The 21,114-nt window shown below is 38.0% G+C and overlaps 1 protein-coding gene across 1 annotated transcript; it reads right to left on the bottom strand.

The window, feature by feature from the left end:
• Positions 1–16: 16 nt before the first annotated feature.
• On the bottom strand, positions 17–20,182 carry LOC139971990 (N-alpha-acetyltransferase 40-like). The gene is made up of 8 exons (XM_071978858.1): positions 20,111–20,182; positions 12,900–12,944; positions 12,237–12,340; positions 10,677–10,772; positions 9,007–9,165; positions 7,386–7,469; positions 5,612–5,689; positions 17–5,018 (listed from the first exon to the last, which is right to left on the bottom strand). The coding sequence occupies exons 1-8, from the start codon at positions 20,165–20,167 to the stop codon at positions 4,898–4,900; spliced, it is 744 nt and encodes a 247-aa protein (XP_071834959.1). The 5' UTR covers positions 20,168–20,182; the 3' UTR covers positions 17–4,897.
• Positions 20,183–21,114: the final 932 nt, after the last annotated feature.

Consider the following 21,114-nt stretch of genomic DNA (forward strand, 5'->3'; position numbering starts at 1 on the left):
AACAGTGATTCAAATTGCTAAATGTTGAATTTAAATTTAAATTAATAACACTAAATTGTTTGTATCAATATTTATTTGTCCACCATTTTACATTCTGCTTCAATGTATACATTAAATTAAAATACACAACAGCTCATACACTGTACACAAGTAGTAATTTAACACTGAAGAAGGTACTTGTCTTGTACTATATTATCTTACTAACACAATGCACAATGCAAAGTTTATACACATGTACACATCATGTACAAATTAATATTGTTGGTACATGTACATAGAACTAGTGTTAAATGATTGCATGCTAACAGAATTTTCCAAGACAATGGATTAAACTGAAAGCAAGGATATGAGAATACCTTTCCACTTTGATAACCACAATCATACTTGCAACCAGAAGGCTTTGAAGTTTTATCAGACACAGGAGAAAAGTTGGTTTATATTAGTTAAAGAAATCACAGAATGGGTTGAAACAGTCGGGTAGAAATTGGAATAAAGTATTACATGAGAACCTTGTTGAAAATGATTTTGTTCAAAATTCATCATATCATTGTGTCTACAAGAAGCAGATTAAATATGACATGATCATAGTCATTATTTGGGTTGATGATCTGATTATGGCAGCTAGTAACACACACTTGCTAGATCAGTTCAAGGAAGTTATGCAGAAGAAATTTAGAATGAAAGGTTTGAGTAAGATATCATATTTTCTTGGTATCTATTTTGAGCAAAAAGAGGGAGAAATCAAGATGAGCCAGGGCAAATATATCAGCAAAATGCTAGAAAGATTTGGAATGGTAAACTGTAAGCCCAGATCCACTCCATGTGAACAGAAATTGGAATATAACAGTAGTGAAGCTGTTGATCCAAAGAATTACCGTGAAATAGTTGGTAGTTTGATTTATGCCATGACATGCACTAGACCAGACCTAAGTTGGGTGGTAAGTAGATTGTCACAGCATTTGTCAGAACCTAAAGCAGAGAACATGAATACTGCCAAACATGTTCTTAGGTACCTACAAGGTACAATTGGTCACAAATTATGCTTCAAGAAATCAAGTCAACCCATAAGGTTACTTGCTTACAGTGATTCAGATTGGGCATCTTCAGTGGAGGACAGAAGAAGTACAACTGGTTATTGTTTTAATTTGACTGGAGATGGTCCACTCGTTTCATGGAAATCTAGAAGCAACCCACAGTTGCATTATCCACTTGTGAGGCTGAATATATGGCATTGGCAGCTACAACACAAGAAAGTTTGTACTTAACTCAGTTGTTAATGGTATGGACAAGAAACTTTATTACTGTACTAAAATTCTCGAAGATAACCAGGGTGCTATTTCATTGAGTAAAGATCCTGTACACCGACAAAGATCAAAACACATTGATATTAAGTACCATTTTATTCGTACAATGGTCAATGAAGGTAAGGTTAACATTACATATTGCCCAACAGAGGATATGGTTGCAGATAATTTTATAAAACCAGCAACAAAATCAAAGATCAACAAGTTCAAGCGATTCCTGTTTGGTAACTGATGTATTTAACATTTAAAAACTCTGTACACAAGAAGTTACATTATGCATATTGCTGTAAAGTAATTTTCATACCATGATGTTTATTATTATTAGAGCAAGTGGGGGTGTTAGTTGTGTGCTCCCAAGCCATCTGTTTTTATATACTATTATCGTTAAAATATACAAGTTCGTTGATCATTCCCTCGGAGAAATGTCGTTTCTGTGTCACTTCTAAATCCATTAAAATCACCGTACTTTTGATGCAACGATGACAGATCCAACACCCTGGGGTCATTCCTTGACCGACTTGGTGCAATATAATGTGCCCATTTCGAAGTAAATTTATTCACAGATTGTTAGTTGTCATGGGTTCGAACAAATGAGGGGTATTCTATCCTGAAACATAGGGCGAAATGGGGCTGGAGTTTCCAGTCGCCGCATCATTTGTCAACTTGCACTGGGTTCTAATGTTCATGTCAATTGGAATCACTAATAACAGAAATAATCCACCAAAAATTAAGGCCGCATGAACTTGATTGCAGATTTCCTGAGTGACGAATTTGTAATTTTCTCCCGAAATCACGCAACTAGATGGCTGCTATCCAGCCTGGCAAGTGCAATCTCCAGCAATCTGGCAGGTATTGAAATCTGAAATTCTCTTGATACGCTGCGCGCCAACCAGTATGAGGAAATGCGCGCCTTAGGTAGTACTTGCGGCCATAAAACTTGAATCGATTACGTCCCCCCACCTTTCAAATCGGATTGACGCCCCTGCTTACAAGGCCTGGGAAGTGTCATTTCCGACAATCTAGGCCTTTTTAGCTAAAAAGTTTTTTACACTGCGTGCAAACCCATGGTGGCGCTCCGCTTAGATAGTAACAAGACGCCCTCCCAGGAAATGATCAAGCCCCCCCCCCCAGCGCCCTCCCACTTAAAAAATCCTGGCTACGCCACTGCCTTCAGAGTTACCTAGCAGAATGTAATTGGTATGCCCAAACCACATGTTGAAATGGTTGCCTCAGGCAGGGAGGGGGGATGTCAAATTGAATACTGCAAACCAAAACCAAACATGTAATGATTTTAACATGATTTGGGTAAATTTAAGCAAGTCTATGATTTCTTCTTGACCCAAGCATTCATGTAGACGAAAACAGACCAAACCTACCACACCAGGTGACCAAATGATCCTGCCAATGTATTGTTCCCATTCTCAGCAGACTGGTCCTCTGAGAGTTAATGTATTGAACAGGTACCTACAACACTGTGTTACTTGAACAGAATGAAGTAGATTGAACAGGTACCTACAACACTGTGTTACTTGAACAGAATGAAGGAGATTGAACAGGTACCTACAACACTGTGTTACTTGAACAGAATGAACGAGATTGAACAGGTACCTACAACACTGTGTTACTTGTCCAGAATGAAGTAGCTTGAACAGGTATCTACAACACAGTGTTACTTGTCCAGAATGAACGAGATTGAACAGGTACCTACAACACTGTGTTACTTGTCCAGACTGAAGTAGATTGAACAGTTACCTACAACACTGTGTTACTTGTACAGGATGAAGTAGATTTTAACAGGTACCTACAACACTGTGTTACTTGTCCAGAATGAAGTAGCTTGAACAGGTATCTACAACACAGTGTTACTTGTCCAGAATGAACGAGATTGAACAGGTACCTACAACACTGTGTTACTGGTTCAGAATGAAGTAGATTGAACAGTTACCTACAACACTGTGTGACTGGTTCAGAATGAAGTAGATTGAACAGGTACCTATACTGTTCAACACTGCGTTTAATACTTGTCCAGAATGAAGTAGATTAAACAGTTACCTACAACACTGTGTGACTGGTTCAGAATGAAGTAGATTGAACAGCTACCTACAACACTGTGTAACTGGTTCAGAATGAAATAGATTGAACAGGTACCTACAACACTGTGTTATTTTTCCAGACTGAAGGAGATTGAACAGGTACCTACAACAATGTGTTACTGGTTCAGAATGAAGTAGATTGAACAGGTACCTACTGTACAACACTGCATTTAATACTTGTCCAGAATGAAGTAGATTAAACAGTTACCTACAACACTGTGTGACTGGTTCAGAATGAAGTAGATTGAACAGGTACCTACAACAGTGTTATTTTTCCAGACTGAAGGAGATTGAACAGGTACCTACATCACTGTATTACTGGTTCAGAATGAAGTAGATTGAACAGGTACCTACTGTACAACACTGCCTTTAATACTTGTCCAGAATGAAGTAGATTAAACAGTTACCTACAACACTGTGTGACTGGTTCAGAATGAAGTAGATTGAACAGGTACCAACAACACTGTGTAACTGGTTCAGAATGAAATAGATTGAACAGGTACTTACAACACTGTGTTATTTTTCCAGACTGAAGGAGATTGAACAGGTACCTACATCACTGTGTTACTGGTTCAGAATGAAGTAGATTGAACAGATACCTACTGTACAACACTGCGTTTAATACTTGTCCAGAATGAAGTAGATTAAACAGTTACCTACAACACTGTTTGACTGGTACAGAATGAAATAGATTGAACAGGTACCTACAACACTGTGTAATTTTTCCAGACTGAAGGAGATTGAACAGGTACCTACAACACTGTGTTACTTGTCCAGAATGAAGTAGATTGAACAGGTACCTACAACACTGTGTTACTTGTCCAGAAATGAAGTAGATTGAACAGGTACCTACACCACTGTGTTACTTGTCCAGAATGAAGTAGATTGAACAGGTACCTACAACACTGTGTTACTTGTCCAAAATGAAGTAGATTGAACAGGTACCTACAACACTGTGTTACTGGTTCAGAATGAAGTAGATTGAACAGGTACCTACACCACTGTGTTACTTGTCCAGAATGAAGTAGATTGAACAGGTACCTACATCGCTGTGTTACTTGTTCAGAATGAAGTAGATTGAACAGGTACCTGCAACACTGTATTACTTGTCCAGAATGAAGTAGATTAAACAGGTACCTACAACACTGTGTTACTTGTCCAGAATGAAGTAGATTAAACAGGTACCTACAACACTGTGTTACTTGTCCAGAAATGAAGTAGATTGAACAGGTACCTACACCACTGTGTTACTTGTCCAGAATGAAGTAGATTGAACAGGTACCTACAACACTGTGTTACTTGTCCAGAAATGAAGTAGCTTGAACAGGTACCTACAACACTGTGTTACTTGTCCAGAATGAAGTAGATTGAACAGGTACCTACAATGCTGCGTTACTTGTCCAGCATGGTAGTACGGCTGTCAATGATCACAGGCAGAGCTAAGCAATGACAATGCTGGATTCCATAACTGATTGTTATTGAAGCAGAATTAGTCTCTCTTCATTCACTCTTGGTTGCTATGGTCTTCTTCTTCTTGATCGGTTTGCTAAGAATCTCATAATCATAATCCTCAGGATTCATGGGGTCATAAACACTCGGAGATGTCTCATCTATTTCATATCTGGATGTAAAATAAAATGAAAGAACTTCATAAACAACTTCCAGAAAAAGACGAACAGTCTCCATAACTTCTGCGTCACATACAAGTAGATCAATAACCACATGTATGATAGGTGCAGCACTGGTAAATACAAACACAAAATGCAAATAAAGAACAAAACAATACACAACACACACCAATCAAATATACTTTTCTAAGATACATGGATGAACACTTATGAATGATAAATAGGGTCCAGCACAAACAAATACATTTGGTAGTATATGAACAAATTTCTAAATACCTACATTCAGGACTGGATACATACAGAGTATGTTTCTTTAACAAACAAGGTTGCCTATGCATAAAACCTCTCCTAGATTACAGGTAGGACTATAAGTACATATAGGATGAGACTCACTCATTTACAACAAACTACAAATTATTCAATAAATATTCGATAAATCTCACAAAATCTTTAATAATGAGTTATCTTCCCCTTATTTGTTTTTAAAGTTGGAGCCTCTTCATAATAGATTTGAAATAAAATCTGATATTGATAACTTGAACTTAACAACTTTTTAGTGATTTATAAAAACCCTCTGTAAACTTACTTTAACTGATTGACAAAAAATGAATTGGCCTCTTTATTATGCTTGAAAACTGTCAACATCACCTTCTTCATTTGTGTTCTGAAAGGAAAAAGAAGAACATTAGGAACACTATGTTAGGCCTGGTACTTTATTCATCAATAGCCTATACCCAAACACTGTTATCTCCATAATGTACTAATCATTGATAATTGATTTTCTACAAAGCTTAGAAAATATCAGATTAGAAACCTAGCATTGGTACAATAGATACTTCCACGCTTTATTAACTAATTAGGTCACCCATAAGCTCCCTCCTCATGAAAGGCTTCTTTGAATTAAATTTTTACTACTATTGGAAAAAGTGATGTTCATTACTTAAATGAAACATTGCTGGGATGCCTTGCCAGCATATTTGTAATGATATGGGGGAAAATGTAATAGGGGGGGGGGGATGGAGAATTGGGTGGTGGGAGAGAGTTATGTTGACGTTAGATTTCTAAATCAACTGCTAGTCCCCATTTGCAACTCAAAATATAGTAATATAATAAAGGTCCTTTACAAAACATTGGCTATTCCTCCTTACAGAGAAACTCCTCTTGAAAAGGAAAAACTTTCAAAATCTTTCTGCAATAACAATTTGTCACAAATGAATTTTAACTTCTTCCACATTAATGGGATGGATACCCCTTCCAGCGGTTACTTGCCTCCAAATACGTTACACATGCAGCACATGAGTAGTTTGCAAGCTAACCCTGGCTGCAGTTCATACAGCATGTACCTAAGTCAACCTTCGACCTCCACCTAGAACAGCAAGGGGGTGCTACTACATATGTGGAAGTCAAATCATCATAATTTTCACAACTTCACTGAGACCTGACCTTTAGAAATTTTGTATGGTTTGCCTTCTGCAAACCTTAATTGAGCTTTCACCTATATACCAAATTGTAGAATAGTTTCACTTATCATTTGGGAAACCTAATACCTATCATGAATATATAAAATCTCTTTGGAAGGTAAAGTTCTCAATGTAAAGTACTTTTCATAATTCAAGATTTGGACCTGTGCTGACCCCAAATGACCTTAGTCTCCACCCAAAATAATTTGGTACTTGTGTTCACTCTATAAGAAAGACACATGCCAAAAATGAGCATGAGACGTAACCTATCTTGGGATATCGTGTTTACAAGGTTTGTGTTTATAGAGCTTTATAGTTTAAAATGACGTGTGACCTCAAAAACAATAAGGTTCTTGTACTCATTGTTGGAAAGCCATGTGCAAAATATGAGAGCAAATTTAGTTTCTAACTGGAGATATTGTGTTTCCAAGGATTTCAAAGTTTTGACCCCTGGTGACCTTATGTGAACTTTGACCTACACCAAATTGTGTCTAAACTTTACACTACATAATGCTATCCTAACATGCATGTATAACCTTTGATGTACAGGTTCAGAAGATACAGCATTTTTGAAGATTTCACATTTTGCCCTCTGTAGACCACAAATGACCTTTGACTCCACCAATGGACTAATTATGAGGAAGTCACATGCCAAATATGAGAATTACAGAGGTTACCTATCTGGAGATATCGTGTGTACAAGCTGGGGCATCACATACACACATACCATACACACCCACACACACCCAAACTTGATTGTATAGGTTACTTCCCTACCTTTGACAAGTAACCAAAACTACCAGACAATGACACTATTATTTCTACGTAAAATATCGCAAACAACTGAAACAGAAGGCGGCAGTAAGTGTTCTACTTCCATGAGTAAAGAATATATCTTACTGGTATGCTAGCATCTCCAGAATCTGTATCAAGAACTTTCCAAGACCCTTGCGTCTAACTTGTTCAACAAGTTGAATTTCGTAGCTGTTAAGAAAATAAAAGTTTGTCTTTATAGAAATTAAATAAAATAATGGGCAAGAAGAGACACATATTTGTGAACTAAAGCCAATGAAGATCCTTGGTGGAAAAAAAATCTAAGGTATATGTTTCAAAGAAATCAGATGCTACATACAACTTGTGATTCCCACTGATCACTTTCTGAATAACACATTGATGAAGTAAGATTGGGTTGGGTAATGGGGGGTGGGGGTGGGGTAAATCATATGTACCTAAGATGCAATGCTGTCCCTGGAGTATGATATCTATCATTTGTGAGTTCCAAATAATGGGTTGAATTGACAGTGAAATACCATGTTGAACTCATCAGCACTAGTCATGTATTCAGTGAAAGGTTATTAAACCTTGTCATTAGTAAATTAAAGTAACCTGGAATACACCTGTAGTGTATTGTATGGATTGCACCTGTAGTGTATTGTGTGGATTGCACCTGTAGTGTATTGTGTGGAAAGCACCTCTAGTGTATTGTGTGGAAACCACCTGTAGTGTATTGAATGGAATGCATGCCATTAGTGTAATGTGTGAGGGTAGACACTGACTGAACACTTCCTTATTTGTTTTATTGCAAAAAGTTGCTAGCAGAGGTACAGTTTGATGTAATAATGCACTAAAAGATTGAAATCTTATTGCATACAGGGCAGTTAGTAAATATCTACCAAATATTTATATTTCAATTTGTATTACTTGAAGTATACTGTTAACTTGAAGTATGAGTTTAACATCATGATTATGAATACATAAAGAAGTCCCCTCGGTTTGAGTATGAGTACCAGTAGAAGTCCTCTTGGTATGAGTATGAGGACAAGCAATCGAGCAGAAGTCCTGTTGCTATGAGTATGAGTACAAGCAGAAGACCCATTGGCATGAGTACCAGAACTCCAGCAGAAGACCTCTTGGTATGAGTATGAGTACAAGCACAAGTTCTCTTGGTATGAAAACCAGGACAGGTGATTGTGTTAGTATATGAGTACTGACTCACCACAAATCTTTCTTATACTTTACAAACTGTAAATGATAGGGCTTTTTACCACACTATATAGATTCCTACACCAAGGCAAAAAGAATGGGAACCATTTTGAATATCAACAATCCCTGTTGCTAGTGCTAACACCAAATATGGAAATGGTCTTTTGAGATAAAACATTTCTAGCGTTGAATGGGATCAATTTGAACTCAGCCTAACACTTACTCCATAAATAAGAAAATCTGGCGGAATTGTGTATTGTTTGGAATGATGCAATCTTATATTTGGTAATTGTCAAGTTCTTCAGTTTTTCCATTCTTATTCTGTTTTTTATATTAATTTTGTAATTGTTATATATTTTTTATATCTCTACTACCAGCACTCCCTTCTCTCTTTTCACAACTCATTTATGCATTTTCTGACTTTCTGCCTCTGAACCTCAGTTCACTACCATCTACTGTAATCATTATCACCTAGATGTAGAAAGGACAGAAAATACAAGATTCACATGAGAGTGTCTCCATTATCCAATGAACTCACCAGTATAACACTTCATCATCAAAGTCCATGTCAAAACGGAAGTGAACAAATCCAACTGGATTTTGGTCTTCTCCCCTAGCAACCAGCAACAGCACTCTGTCATCTGTGATCTCTTCACGCTTCTCTCTTTCTTTCCAGCCCCAGCTGCTCTGTTCGTACCTGTTGTAAAGTTAGAATGGAGAAATGCCATCAAAGGGATACTCTAGTGGTAGAATATGTAACAACACTCCTTTTCTTTAGGAAGTATCTAGTCCCTAGCTTGATATGTGGTTGGCTTGAATGAAGCCTGTGTGTTGATTATTTAAACACTCCTTTACGTAAGGAAGTATCTAGTCCCTAGCTTGAGATGTGGTTGACTGAATGTGGCCTGAATGTTGGTTAGCTAGACACTCCTTTACTTTAGGAAGTATCTAGTCCCTATCTTGAGATGTGGTTGACTGAATGTGGCCTGAATGTTGGTTAGCTAAACACTCCTTTACTTTAGGAAGTATCTAGTCCCTATCTTGAGATGTGGTTGACTGAATGTGGCCTGTGCAATATGTTGATTAACTAAACACTCCTTTACTTTAGAAAGTATCTACTCCCTATCTTGAGATGTGGTTGACTGAATGTGGCCTGTATGTTGATTAGCTAAACACTCCTTTACTTTAGGAAGTATCTAGTCCCTAGCTCGAGATGTGGTTGGCTGTATGAAGCCTCATGTACGTTGATTGCTAAACACACCTTACGTAAGGAAGTATCTACTCCCTAGCTTGAGATGTGGTTGACTGAATGCGGCCTGTATATTGATAAGCTAAACACTTCTTAAAATCTCAACTTTAGGAAGCATCTAGTCCCTAGCTTGATATGACTGTAAGAAGCCTGTATGTTGATTAGCAAAACACTACTTTATGTTAGGAAGTATCAACTACATAGCTTGAGAGTAGGTTGATTGAATGAAGCTTGTATATTAATAAACTAAACACTCCTTTACTATATCCTGCTGGATTTTGTTTGCTTCCATTGAAAGTATTCATTTAAGAGGAGTCAAACAAAAGCATAAATCAGGGTGAGTATAAGAACAGCATGTGGTCCACCGTCAGCAAAATTACAAATACACATCTCAAACACAGCAAAACAAGTTAAACTACACGAGTTATGTAAATACGCAGGCAACTCCAATCAAGCGCTCTATTTTTATGTGTTTTTACATGCACAGTAAACATTCTTACAACAAAGTAACAAGGCTCTCCTGCTTCGTTTGATGGAGACAACAACTCCATACATTAACGCATGCATATAATAGTCCTAGGTGATTAAGCTTTCAAATTCACGATATACAGTGTTGAAACAGAGGTCTCAACAGATGTAACACGTTGAAGGAACAAAGAAATTACTGGATATGATGGTATTCCAACCAGGGACTTCAGTGTTACAATTGAATTATGAAATAAAATCCTGCATGGTTGCTGATTTCAATTCGATTTTGGTCTATAATTTCATTTGCCCCTGTATTTTTATTTTCTTAATTTCCCAGTCAATTTTCTTCTGTTAATATACTTACAAAAACCAAAGAAATGTTTAAGAGCATAGAAACCAAACTATATGTCCAGCTGTCTTCAAATCGGGTTTTATTTAACAAGTAAGAAGAAAGATCCAAATAAAGAGTGGATTTTCTTTAAAATACTCACAAACTCTTCATATTTGTACTCAGCAGACTCAACGCCCAGTCTACTGTGTCTCCAGTACACTCCGGCATCTTATGACAGTCAATGGAAACTGTTAATCTGACAAGAAGGAATCGAAAGAAAATAACTTTGAGGAAAGACTGATCAATTTTAACATTAGCGATCACATTATTCCAAGACAATTGCTGTATGTATGCGGGAACAGAGGCAGATTTATTGAGGATTAGGAGTTGGGGTATATATATATATCTCTCCTCCACCCATTTTTCTTAGCTTCACATAAAAGTGCAAAAGTAGTTGTTCGGTTGTTTTTTTATTTTTTTTATTTCTGCCATTAAAACACAATGAAGTACATGTCTTAATACATAGTTATAGCAATGAGGCAGTGGGCAGTAAATACAACCTTGCATTTGACCCAATTATAGCCCTTACTTATAGTCTCCAATATGCCTTAAGAAACACCATTTGATGTCTAAAAATAATATTTCATGGGGAGATTGCATATATTAAAATTAAATTTAGAAAAACTAAATTTTTTTGATGAAGAGAAGAGAGTGTTAAACACCCACAACTTTTATCTCTGACTTTCATTCAAATTTAATTTGTTATCTGTTTAAACAAGTGCTTCTCAACCAGGGTCCATGTAAGACCTCAGGGGGGGGGGGAATTGACAAGTCTGGGGGGTGGAAGAATTGAGAAAGGGGGAATTGGGAGGAATGGCCTACTTCCTATCTAGTTTCAGCATTCTAACCAGATATTCTAACCAAGAAATGTGGTAGTCCGATCATACTACATCGCAGAAATTTACGTCTTACTGTAAATTGACCAAAGCTAAATCTTAACAGTAAGGCCCTTGTTCAAGAGCTTCATGCTCAAGAGTCCCTTAAATTTCATTTTGTACTTTGTAGAGTGAATTGTAGCAGCTAACATGATCGCCGTCATGGCATGTGAAAGAAAGTGACTGCAAAGATATATGGGCTTGTAGAAATATTATGGGGAGGGGGATGAGGAAATACTTTTTTATCCAGTTGGGAATTGGAGAGAAAAGGTTGAGAAGCACAGGCTTGAACAGTACATTAAATATGAGACCAATCTGTAATATTTACACACATAGCTTTCAACTGCTGACTTCCAAATTGTGAGGGCCAATCTGTAATATTTACACACATAGCTTTCAACTGCTGACTTCCAAATTGTGAGGGCCAATGTGTTATGCATACACACATGTACAGACATTCTCAAAGCTGTCATTCTTCAGGTACAGAGCTTTCAAAAGTTTGACCCCACAAACACAATATTAGGGACCCTGTACTCATTATGGGCAAGCCAGACGCCCAAGTAAGACGTTCGTCAACTTTCCCTGGGCCCTTCTTGACAAACCATCCTTTATAGGGTGTAGCTAGGGTATCTCTCTCTGTCACACACACACATTCAAACAATATAATGATAGTTATGATACACATGAACATTTGCACACTGACTTGACTGTATAGTTTACTTACCTGTCTACAGCAAGTAGGAAAATAAGAATAAAAAATTGCTTCAAACAGACAATATGCTCACCCATTTCTGTCATATTTCTTGAATGGTACAACCAGTGACATGGGATCTTCCAGTGCATTGGCTGCATCCACAAGTACCTGTGATGCAGCTAACTTAACTTGTTCCTGAAGGAGTTTAAAATGGAAATACAACAAAACTAGAAATTAATTTGTGCAGACTTTGTTTCTTTGTTCAAAGTTCGTAACAAATATTTACAATGGAGCATCAAGACATTGGCTTCCTGATTGGTGTTAACTGCTGCATAGGTTGTCAATACTATAATTTGTACTTAAACAGTTACTGAATATGGAAAGAGGCCACCCTTGCCTTAAAGTGTAGTACTTACAGTTACAATCCTTGAGGCATGATACTATCATTTGACAGCAATGTGATGTGGGTTTGTGTTAATTGTAGGGAATGTGAAAGAGATAAAACACATCAACCAGGAAAGTCTAGCAAACAAATTTTTGTGTACTTCATGATCCATTTGAAGTATGTCTATGAGATACAATGTGGCAATAGCAATGTGGTGTTAATAAGAGTAAGTTTTCACAGACACCCATGCATTTCCGGGACATCCCCCTCCCCCTACAGCATTATTATGAATATTCGTTATTCAAAACAATCAAACAGTAATGAATATTAAGCTGAATATTAGTCTACAAGCTGTAACTCTTTACTTACTTCCTTTCTCTTCTGTTTCTTCTCTTTTCCCTTCAAAGATCTTTTCTGAAAAAAAAAAACAAAGCATAAAAAATTCAATGGTTATCATTCCTTAGTTCTAATCATATTCTTTTTAAGATTTTAATATAGTGATATGCAAATCAGTGTATGTAGCCAAAAATTAAGGGTTGATTCTTTGTTTTGGTGGGGTGGGGAGGGGGGCTATATTGATGAACTACAGCAAGTATCGATCGGCTGCAAAGCAAGACTACACATCACTTTCAAGTTATTTATTCCTTGAAAAGATCAAAGAGATCGGTACAATAATGATCATCAAAAGCAAAATTCATCTGTGCACTGTACACAAGCAATACTAAGTTTATACAACTATATTGATGTTATCATGTTATATTTTAATACTTTTTTTAATGACAGATGTGTACCTGTTATGCAGACTACACATTACACACATGCAGTAATAATGAGTAACAATACAAATATATATATCAGTAAGCTATGTTTGCCGAGTAAGGCATTGAACAGATATACAGGTAGGTAGAGATGTTTTCCAGTGCTGACTCCCTACAACAAGCCCAGGGGTAACTTAACTCAATCTATATTCACAATTACAAAGCCTAGAATGACGTTCAGAATGTGTACGTGTTTAGACCTAGGAAAGGCAGGCTGCTGTAACAGACCAATTGGCCATGGTATGGTACTGTAAGTATAACTCGGAGAAAGACCCAGACAGTGGCGTAACTAGACCAATGCAGCAGGTTTTTTGATACTTGACGGGCTCCAAGAAAGGAAAGTCATTTTAAACCCTCCCAACTTCAGCACAAAACAGATACAAAAGTTCACAAACAACAGAAATAAACTAACAGCACTGCACATTAAGATACACTGTACAACTACAATTGCCTCATCATTTAGATTCCAGTGGTTGTCCAATTTTGCCTAGAAGTCATTGAATGAAGTTGCAGAGACCACAACCTCAGAAAGCGAGTTCCATGTATTAACAACTTGATAAGAAAAATAGTTGAGACATATAATTGATTTGCAATGCTTTTTGGCATTCTTGTAGAGCATGCCCTCTGGTTTTGGCAGACTGATCCAAGGTAAACAATTTGCTACACTCAATATCCTCCAAACCATGAACAATCTTATTTAAATTAGATCACCTCTCTTTCTGCGGCATGCTAATGTAGGTAATTGAGTGCACGTAATCTGTATCAATAATCCTAGTGAACCTATAAGCTTTGGTCGTTGAAGCGTATACACGTACTTTTTCGGTGCTCTTGCATTTCGTTCATTTTTGGGATTTTTGGGATCGTTTTTTTTTTATCAAACACCTTGTGATTCGTTTTGTTGTTTATTTGGAGTTATTTTTGTCTGTTCCTGTCATTCTGCATATTTTTTGTTCAATCTGTGCTGTTTTTTGTCTTGTGTCGGTGCTGTCCGTGGTTTAAGGTCTGTAGCGTCAGTGTACCCTATCGTACAGTGTATAGTCTATGTTGAGCCTAAGCTGCTAATCGTGAGTATCGTTTTTCCGCGTTCGCGGGTTTTTCTGTGCCTTAGTGTATTCGTTATTTATTGTCTGTAACTTTCATTCTGCATGTTTTTGTGTTCAATGTGAGCTGTTTTTGTCTTGTTTCAGTGCTGTCCGTTGTTTTAGGTCTGTAACGTCATTGTATCCTATCGTTCAGTATATTGTCTCTGTTAAGCCTAAGCTGCTAATCGTGAGTATCGATTTTCTGTGTTCGTGGGTTTTCTGTGCCTTAGTGTATTCGTTATTTATTGTCTGTATCTTTCATTCTGCATGTTATTGTGTTCAATGTGAGCTGTTTTTGTCTTGTTTCAGTTCTGTCCGTGGTTTTAGGTCTGTAGCGTCATTGTATCCTATCGTTCAGTGTACAGTCTCTGTTAGCCTAAGCTGCCCGTCGTGTGTTCGATTTTCTGTTTACGCTGTTTTTTTTTTTTCTCTTTGACTTAGTATTTTCGTTATGGCTGTGCCTGATCGTTTAGTCTGCTGTGATGCGTGTAATATGTGGATTGAGTTTGAGATTTCTGGCTTGGAATGTGATTTTAAATCAGCATCTAGTGAAGCTATTGTGTTTGTTTGCGATAAGTGTGTGAAACTTAAGGAATTAGAGGAGCTATTGAAAAGCTGTAGTTGTGTCTGGACGGAAGTCGGGAATAGTAGGGCTGTGAGTAGTGCAGTTGCTGAAAGGGATTGTTGCGAGGTTGTTCCAACTTGTAATGGTTTTGACGTGTTACCTGTGGAGGAGTTGCGTGATGTTGATGATGGGAATGAAGTATCCCAGGAGGGAAATAGTGAGTGGCTAGTAGTGGACGAAGTGCGTGGTGATTGTGATGTGATAGGAGATGGTAGTGTGGTTGTAAACAGCGGTAAGTGGGGACAGGAGAAGTCGAAAGGAAGAATGGTATTGTGTGGGGATTCATTAGTACGGTATGTAGACCGAGAGTTCTGCAGGGCGGATAAAGCAAAAAGGGTCAGGGTATGTTTGCCAGGTGCTAAAATCCAGGATGTCAGTAACAGGGTAAACAAAATCGTGTCAGATGAGGAGGTGGTTGTAGTCCAGGTAGGCACTAACAATGTGCAGAAGGAGTCGCAAAACATTATTCAGTCTAGGTACCACGAATTGATGTGTCGACTAGCATCAACTCGGGCTAAAGTTGTCATATGCAGTTTGTTGCCAAGATTTGACAGCAAGGTTCTGTCAGAAAAGATTGTAACTTTGAATGGTTTATTGTATAGTTTGTGTGCCGACTTCGGCTTCACATTTGTTGACATGTGGTCATCTTTCCAGGGTAGAAGGGATCTGTTCGCCAGGGATGGTTTGCACTTAGCTAATACTGGGGCCTCGTTGTTTGGTAGGATGGTGAATTACTCTGTTGAACAGCTATGTTTAAACTAAATTGGGGGGCGATGAAGTCAGGAATTAGTTTGGATAAGGATTATGTTCCTAGTGGAGGCGATTATAGGCGTTTTGAGAGCAAAATAAGTGATAGTCATAGTTCTAACTTTAGGAGGCATGCTAATGTACGTAGTTTCAGGGATAGGCTGAAGATTGTCTTTACCAATGCTAGAAGTATTCGTAAAAATTTTGCTGAATTTACTGTGCTTCTCGAGGATCTGAAACCGGATGTGTTTGGTATCACCGAGTCTTGGTTAAGGGAGGACATTGATAGTGCTGAGGTTTCTCACCCGGGGTATGTTGTGTATCGTCAGGACAGAAGGGATACTCATAATGGGGTTGGTGGGGGAGTGTTACTGTATGTTAGGGATGACATTGTAAGTGTTGAGAAATCTCAGTTGCAAGGGTCTTTTGTTAATTCTGTCTGGTGCGAGTTGTCCACAAACAACTCCAAAAGGTCCAGGGACGTTATCACTGTAGGTGTTGTTTACCGCTCTCCTAACAGCAGCGATGATAATGATGTCGTGCTGTTTGATTCAATTAGAAAGGCTGCTAAAGGTGATGTTGTTATAATGGGCGACTTTAATTTTCCTGACATTAATTGGATAGATGGTTCTAGTAGTAGGAAAGGTAGTAATTTTCTAGATGTTGTGCAAGATTGCTTTTTACATCAACATGTTACTTTCCCTACTAGGGGGGATAACATCCTGGATCTTGTTTTGAGTTCTAATCCAAGCAATGTTGTTGATTTGACCGGTCTAGGAAAACTAGGAACTAGTGATCATGATATACTAGCTTTTGATGTTGTTTGTAAGGTCGTAAGTTCTATTAGCAAGGAAAAAGTCCCTGATTTTTCGAGATCAGATACAGAGGCAATTGAAACTTTACTAAAGGGTACAGATTGGATTAATTTGTTTAGTGATATGAGTGCTTCTCAGTCTTGGATTTGTTTTGCTGATAAATTAAAGGTCATTATGGAAAATCATGTTCCGTGGAAGAATCGTCGTCGTAAAAGCAGTATGCCTCACTGGATGAATAAGAAAGTTAGATGTGCAATTAGGCAAAAACGTAGAATGTGGAAGTTGTTTAGGAGGACTAAATCTGAATCTCTTTTGGCCAAGTTTAAAATTCATCAGCTGAAAGTAGAATGCTTAGTCTCTGATGCAAAATTGAATTTCGAAAAAAGCATCGCCCTAAAAATTAAGGATAACCCAAAGGCCTTCTTTTCTTATGTCAGGTCTAAGCAGAAAGTTAAAGATGTAATTGTTTCCCTTAGGGCACCACAGGCTGATAAGATAGTTACTGATAGTCAGGATCTTGCAGATCTTTTGAACGACTATTTTGTGTCGGTTTTCACAAGGGAAGATACGAGTAGTATTCCAGATTTTCAGGGGGGCAGTGATAGGCCTAAACTGGATACGGTCTTATTTTCGGATGACGTTGTCTTAAAGGAGCTGCTTCGTCTAAATGTTTCTAAAGCTTCTGGACCGGATGCAATCCATCCGTATTTGTTGAAGACTTTTGCACACTATTTCTGCGTTCCACTCTCGTTGATTTTTAGTAAATTTATGGATGAAGGTTATGTTCCTAGGGACTGGAGATGTGCTAATATTACCCCAATTTTCAAGAAGGGTGATAAGACTAAGCCCTGTAATTATAGGCCCGTTAGTCTCACTAGTGTAGTTTGTAAGGTCATGGAGTCTATTGTTAAAAAGTCTTTGGTCTGTCACTTCAGCAGTCAGTCTTTGATCAGAGAGTCTCAGCATGGCTTTTGTCAAAAAAGGTCTTGTCTCACTAATATCCTTGAGTTTATGGAAGATGTAACAAGCTCACTAAATAGGCAGATGTCTGTAGATGTTGTGTTCCTGGATTTCCAGAAGGCCTTTGATAAAGTTCCCCACCAGCGTCTTTTACTTAGGCTGAAGAGCATGGGTGTCATAGGGAATTTACTGTCTTGGATAGGGAATTGGCTTGGTAATAGGGAACAGAGGGTGGTAATTAATGGCTGTGCTTCTTCTTGGCAGAACGTTACTAGTGGGGTTCCACAAGGGTCTGTATTAGGTCCCCTGTTGTTTGTTGCCTATATAAATGACATCGACGGAGATATTTTGTGTACAGCTAAGAAGTTTGCTGATGACACCAAATTGTATTCTGAGGTCTCTTCCAAAAGCGATTCTGAGAAATTTCAAGCGGATTTAGATAAGATTTTTTCCTGGTCTCAGGGGTGGCAAATGCTTTTTAATATTGATAAATGTAAGGTAATGCACATTGGTAGCAGTAACCAAAAGTTTACATACAATCTAAATGGTGTGGAGTTACAGGAGGTCTCTGTTGAAAGAGACCTAGGTATCTACATTGACTCGTCTCTGCAACCTTCCAAACATTGTCTTGAAGCTGCTAAAAGAGGTAATAGGGTTTTAGGTATGATCAAGAGGAACTTCAGTTTTCTGAAAGAGGACATCGTAGTTAGGCTTTATAAGCAGTTGGTTAGGCCTCATCTGGAGTATGCTGTGCAGGCTTGGAACCCTTATTTTGCTAAGGATAAGGAAGTACTTGAAAAGGTCCAGAGGAGGGCTACTAGGATGATTAGTTCCTTAAAGAGGGTTCCTTATTATAGGCGGTTACAACTGTTGAATCTCACCACACTGGAGCTTAGGAGGTTACGTGGGGACTTGATCCAGGTTTTCAAGATTGTGTATGGTTTCGACAATTTATCCTTTACCGACTTTTTCATGTTTGCAAACAGTAGTTGTACTAGAGGTCATTGTCTTAAACTTCAAAAGTCGCATAGTAGGATTAATATTCGGCATAACTTTTTTTCTAATAGGGTTGTGAATGAGTGGAATAGTTTGCCTGAGAAAGTTGTACTTGCAAGTAGTGTCAATGGGTTTAAGAATGCTTTGGACAAGCACTTTAAGCATTGTAATCGGGTCTGAGTGTTTGTGTCTTCAGTTTTTTTTCCCTCTCTTTATAGGGTCCTTGATGGGGACTTAAGTGTCCCTCCTGATCCTTTTTTCTACTAAACTAAACTAAACTAGTTCTCCAGACCAGACACTAGACAATGTGTAGCTTTACGTTGAACACACTCAATACTGTTTATGTCCTTTCTTTAATAGATGTGGGAACCAAATAACATTATATTAATATGTGGCCTAACAATAACAAGTGCTTTGTTTAAGGTACAAACTAAAGTAGCATAGTAAAGCTTGAAAGGACCTCTTAATCAAACCCGGCATGCTGTTTGATTTGTTCACCTTAGGTGTGGCCACCCACTGAAAAGAACTGAGTGGACCATTAAAAACAAAATGGATATGATTCTAGTGTTCAAATTTTGGGTAGCAGTTTTGAAGGCTCTGAATTTTGTCTGAAGATATATAGGCTACTGTGGTTAAATGTATAAAACTGCTTTGGATTTGTATTATTTTATTATGCTGTCTTTTGCAATGCGATATCAGATAAATTATTCATTTTGACAACCAAAATTTGAATTCAAAATAAATTCTGTCTTCAAAATTAATGGAAAACCATGTATTCTTGGCCCCCTCTGGATTATTTCCTGCTGACGTCTGTGTCCCCAGACTTTCTAGAAATAGTTAACAAAGTAGCTATTTTTCCGACTGTTCGTAAGAATAATTTCCGACTACGCATGCGCAGTTGCTATTTTTATGACAGGAGAGCTATTTTTTACGACCAGGAGTAACAATAATTTCCGGTTAGGGTTAGTGTTAGGATTGGGGTTTAGGGTTAAAGTTAGGGTTACCCCTACTACATGCGCAGTTGCTTTATTTACTTTTACTGCGCTTGAATTCGCCTTTGTCGTAAGAATAGTTTATAAATAATTGTTACGACTAGTCGTAAGAATAGCCACGGCCAATAGTTAAATAACCAGTAACCTTACCTAAGACTTATCAGTTAACGTTAAGCTTAGTCGTTGATATTATTAGGCCTAGCTAGCCTAGCTAGATCTGTAGCTGATTAGTCAACAGCAAACGTAAATTGAGGTTCACTCTATGAGTATGACACAGAAATTGCATTCGTAAAGGTTTTTTTCACAGGTATATACTGTGTCTGAGGCGCAGAAATTTATGTGTTAAATTTCTGTGGTATGAGGTAGCCTAGTTCCTGATCCTGTGTTGTATATCCCTACCAAGTAGCATATATTAATTATGGGGACGTATAAATCGGCAATTTTCGCGCACTTGCTGTTTCGCGCGTTTGTAAATAAGGGAGCAAGTTAGAGTAGCTTTGCATATCGGTATGTTTCCGACTGTACAGAGTGATACAATTTAATACCGGATGATTAAAGATACGGGAAACACACAAGACGCGTAGACATACTACAATACCCATCTTCGTAAAGTGACTAAAGTGTTCTTGCAAAGATTGAGGTAAGTAGTGGAGGCGACGGGGGTACTGCGTTTAAATGTCGTGTAAACGTGATTTAGGGGGTGGTGGATATCGCAGCCTATTTTTCATTGATATCAACCAGAAATATGCATCCGTTAATTTATCGTCTGTACTGAGTCTGTTGTCGAATGGGGTGCCTTTGCCTACCTATCAGTATCCTATTCAGGTGCATATCCAGGGGGGGGGGCGTTGGGGGCGCGCGCCCCCCGGGTAAGGAAAAGAGGAGAGAAAAAAAGAGAAGAAAAAAGGGAAAAGGAGGGGGAAAAAGAAAAGGAGGAGAGAAAGGAAGAGAAAAGAAAAAGAAAAAAGAGAGAAAAAGAAGAAAAGGAGGGAGTAGAAGAGAGCCAAGACCTCGGGAAGCGAAAGAGGAATAGTCATAGTTTAAGCGCTGATCCCTATTATATACACAGGGTAGCCAGTGACAGATCAATGATTACGGAGGGGGTGTGCGCCTCACCCTACGTCTTACACCGACAACTCCATTTTTGACGTTTCCATTTTTCCTCTCTCCTTAATGTATCTATATAAATACTATATATGGTCTATCATAACGCGTGTGTGTGTATGGACGCCTTAAACAATTGTACAAATTGTAGTACAATAGACAAAATCGGTTTCGTTTGTTTACATATGTCACGTGACCTGAAATGGGTACTCGCAAAGTACTAGTTACTGCCGAGTATAAACAACAAAGTGGCTATTCTTACGACTAGTTGTAAGAATAATTTCCGACTACGCATGCGCAGTTGCTATTTTCATGACCAGGAGTACTATTTTTATGACGAGGAGTAACAATAATTTGCGGTTAGGGTTAGGGTAAGGGTTAGGATTGAGGTTTAGGGTTATGTTTAGGGTTAGGGTTACCCCTACTACATGCGCAGTTGCTTTAT

Source organism: Apostichopus japonicus, chromosome 8 (genome assembly GCF_037975245.1).
Source record: "Apostichopus japonicus isolate 1M-3 chromosome 8, ASM3797524v1, whole genome shotgun sequence".
NCBI classification, from domain to species: domain Eukaryota; kingdom Metazoa; phylum Echinodermata; class Holothuroidea; order Aspidochirotida; family Stichopodidae; genus Apostichopus; species Apostichopus japonicus.

Coding starts and splice junctions, on each gene's coding strand:
- LOC139971990 (XM_071978858.1), bottom strand. CDS start 20,167: ATGGGTATTGTAGTATGTCTACGCGTCTTGTGTGTTTCCCGTATCTTT. Junction 7,470..9,006: donor GATGATGAAGTGTTATACTG/GTGAGTTCATTG, acceptor TTTTCTTAACAG/CTACGAAATTCAACTTGTTG. Junction 5,690..7,385: donor CTGGAGATGCTAGCATACCA/GTAAGATATATT, acceptor TTTTCCTTTCAG/AACACAAATGAAGAAGGTGA.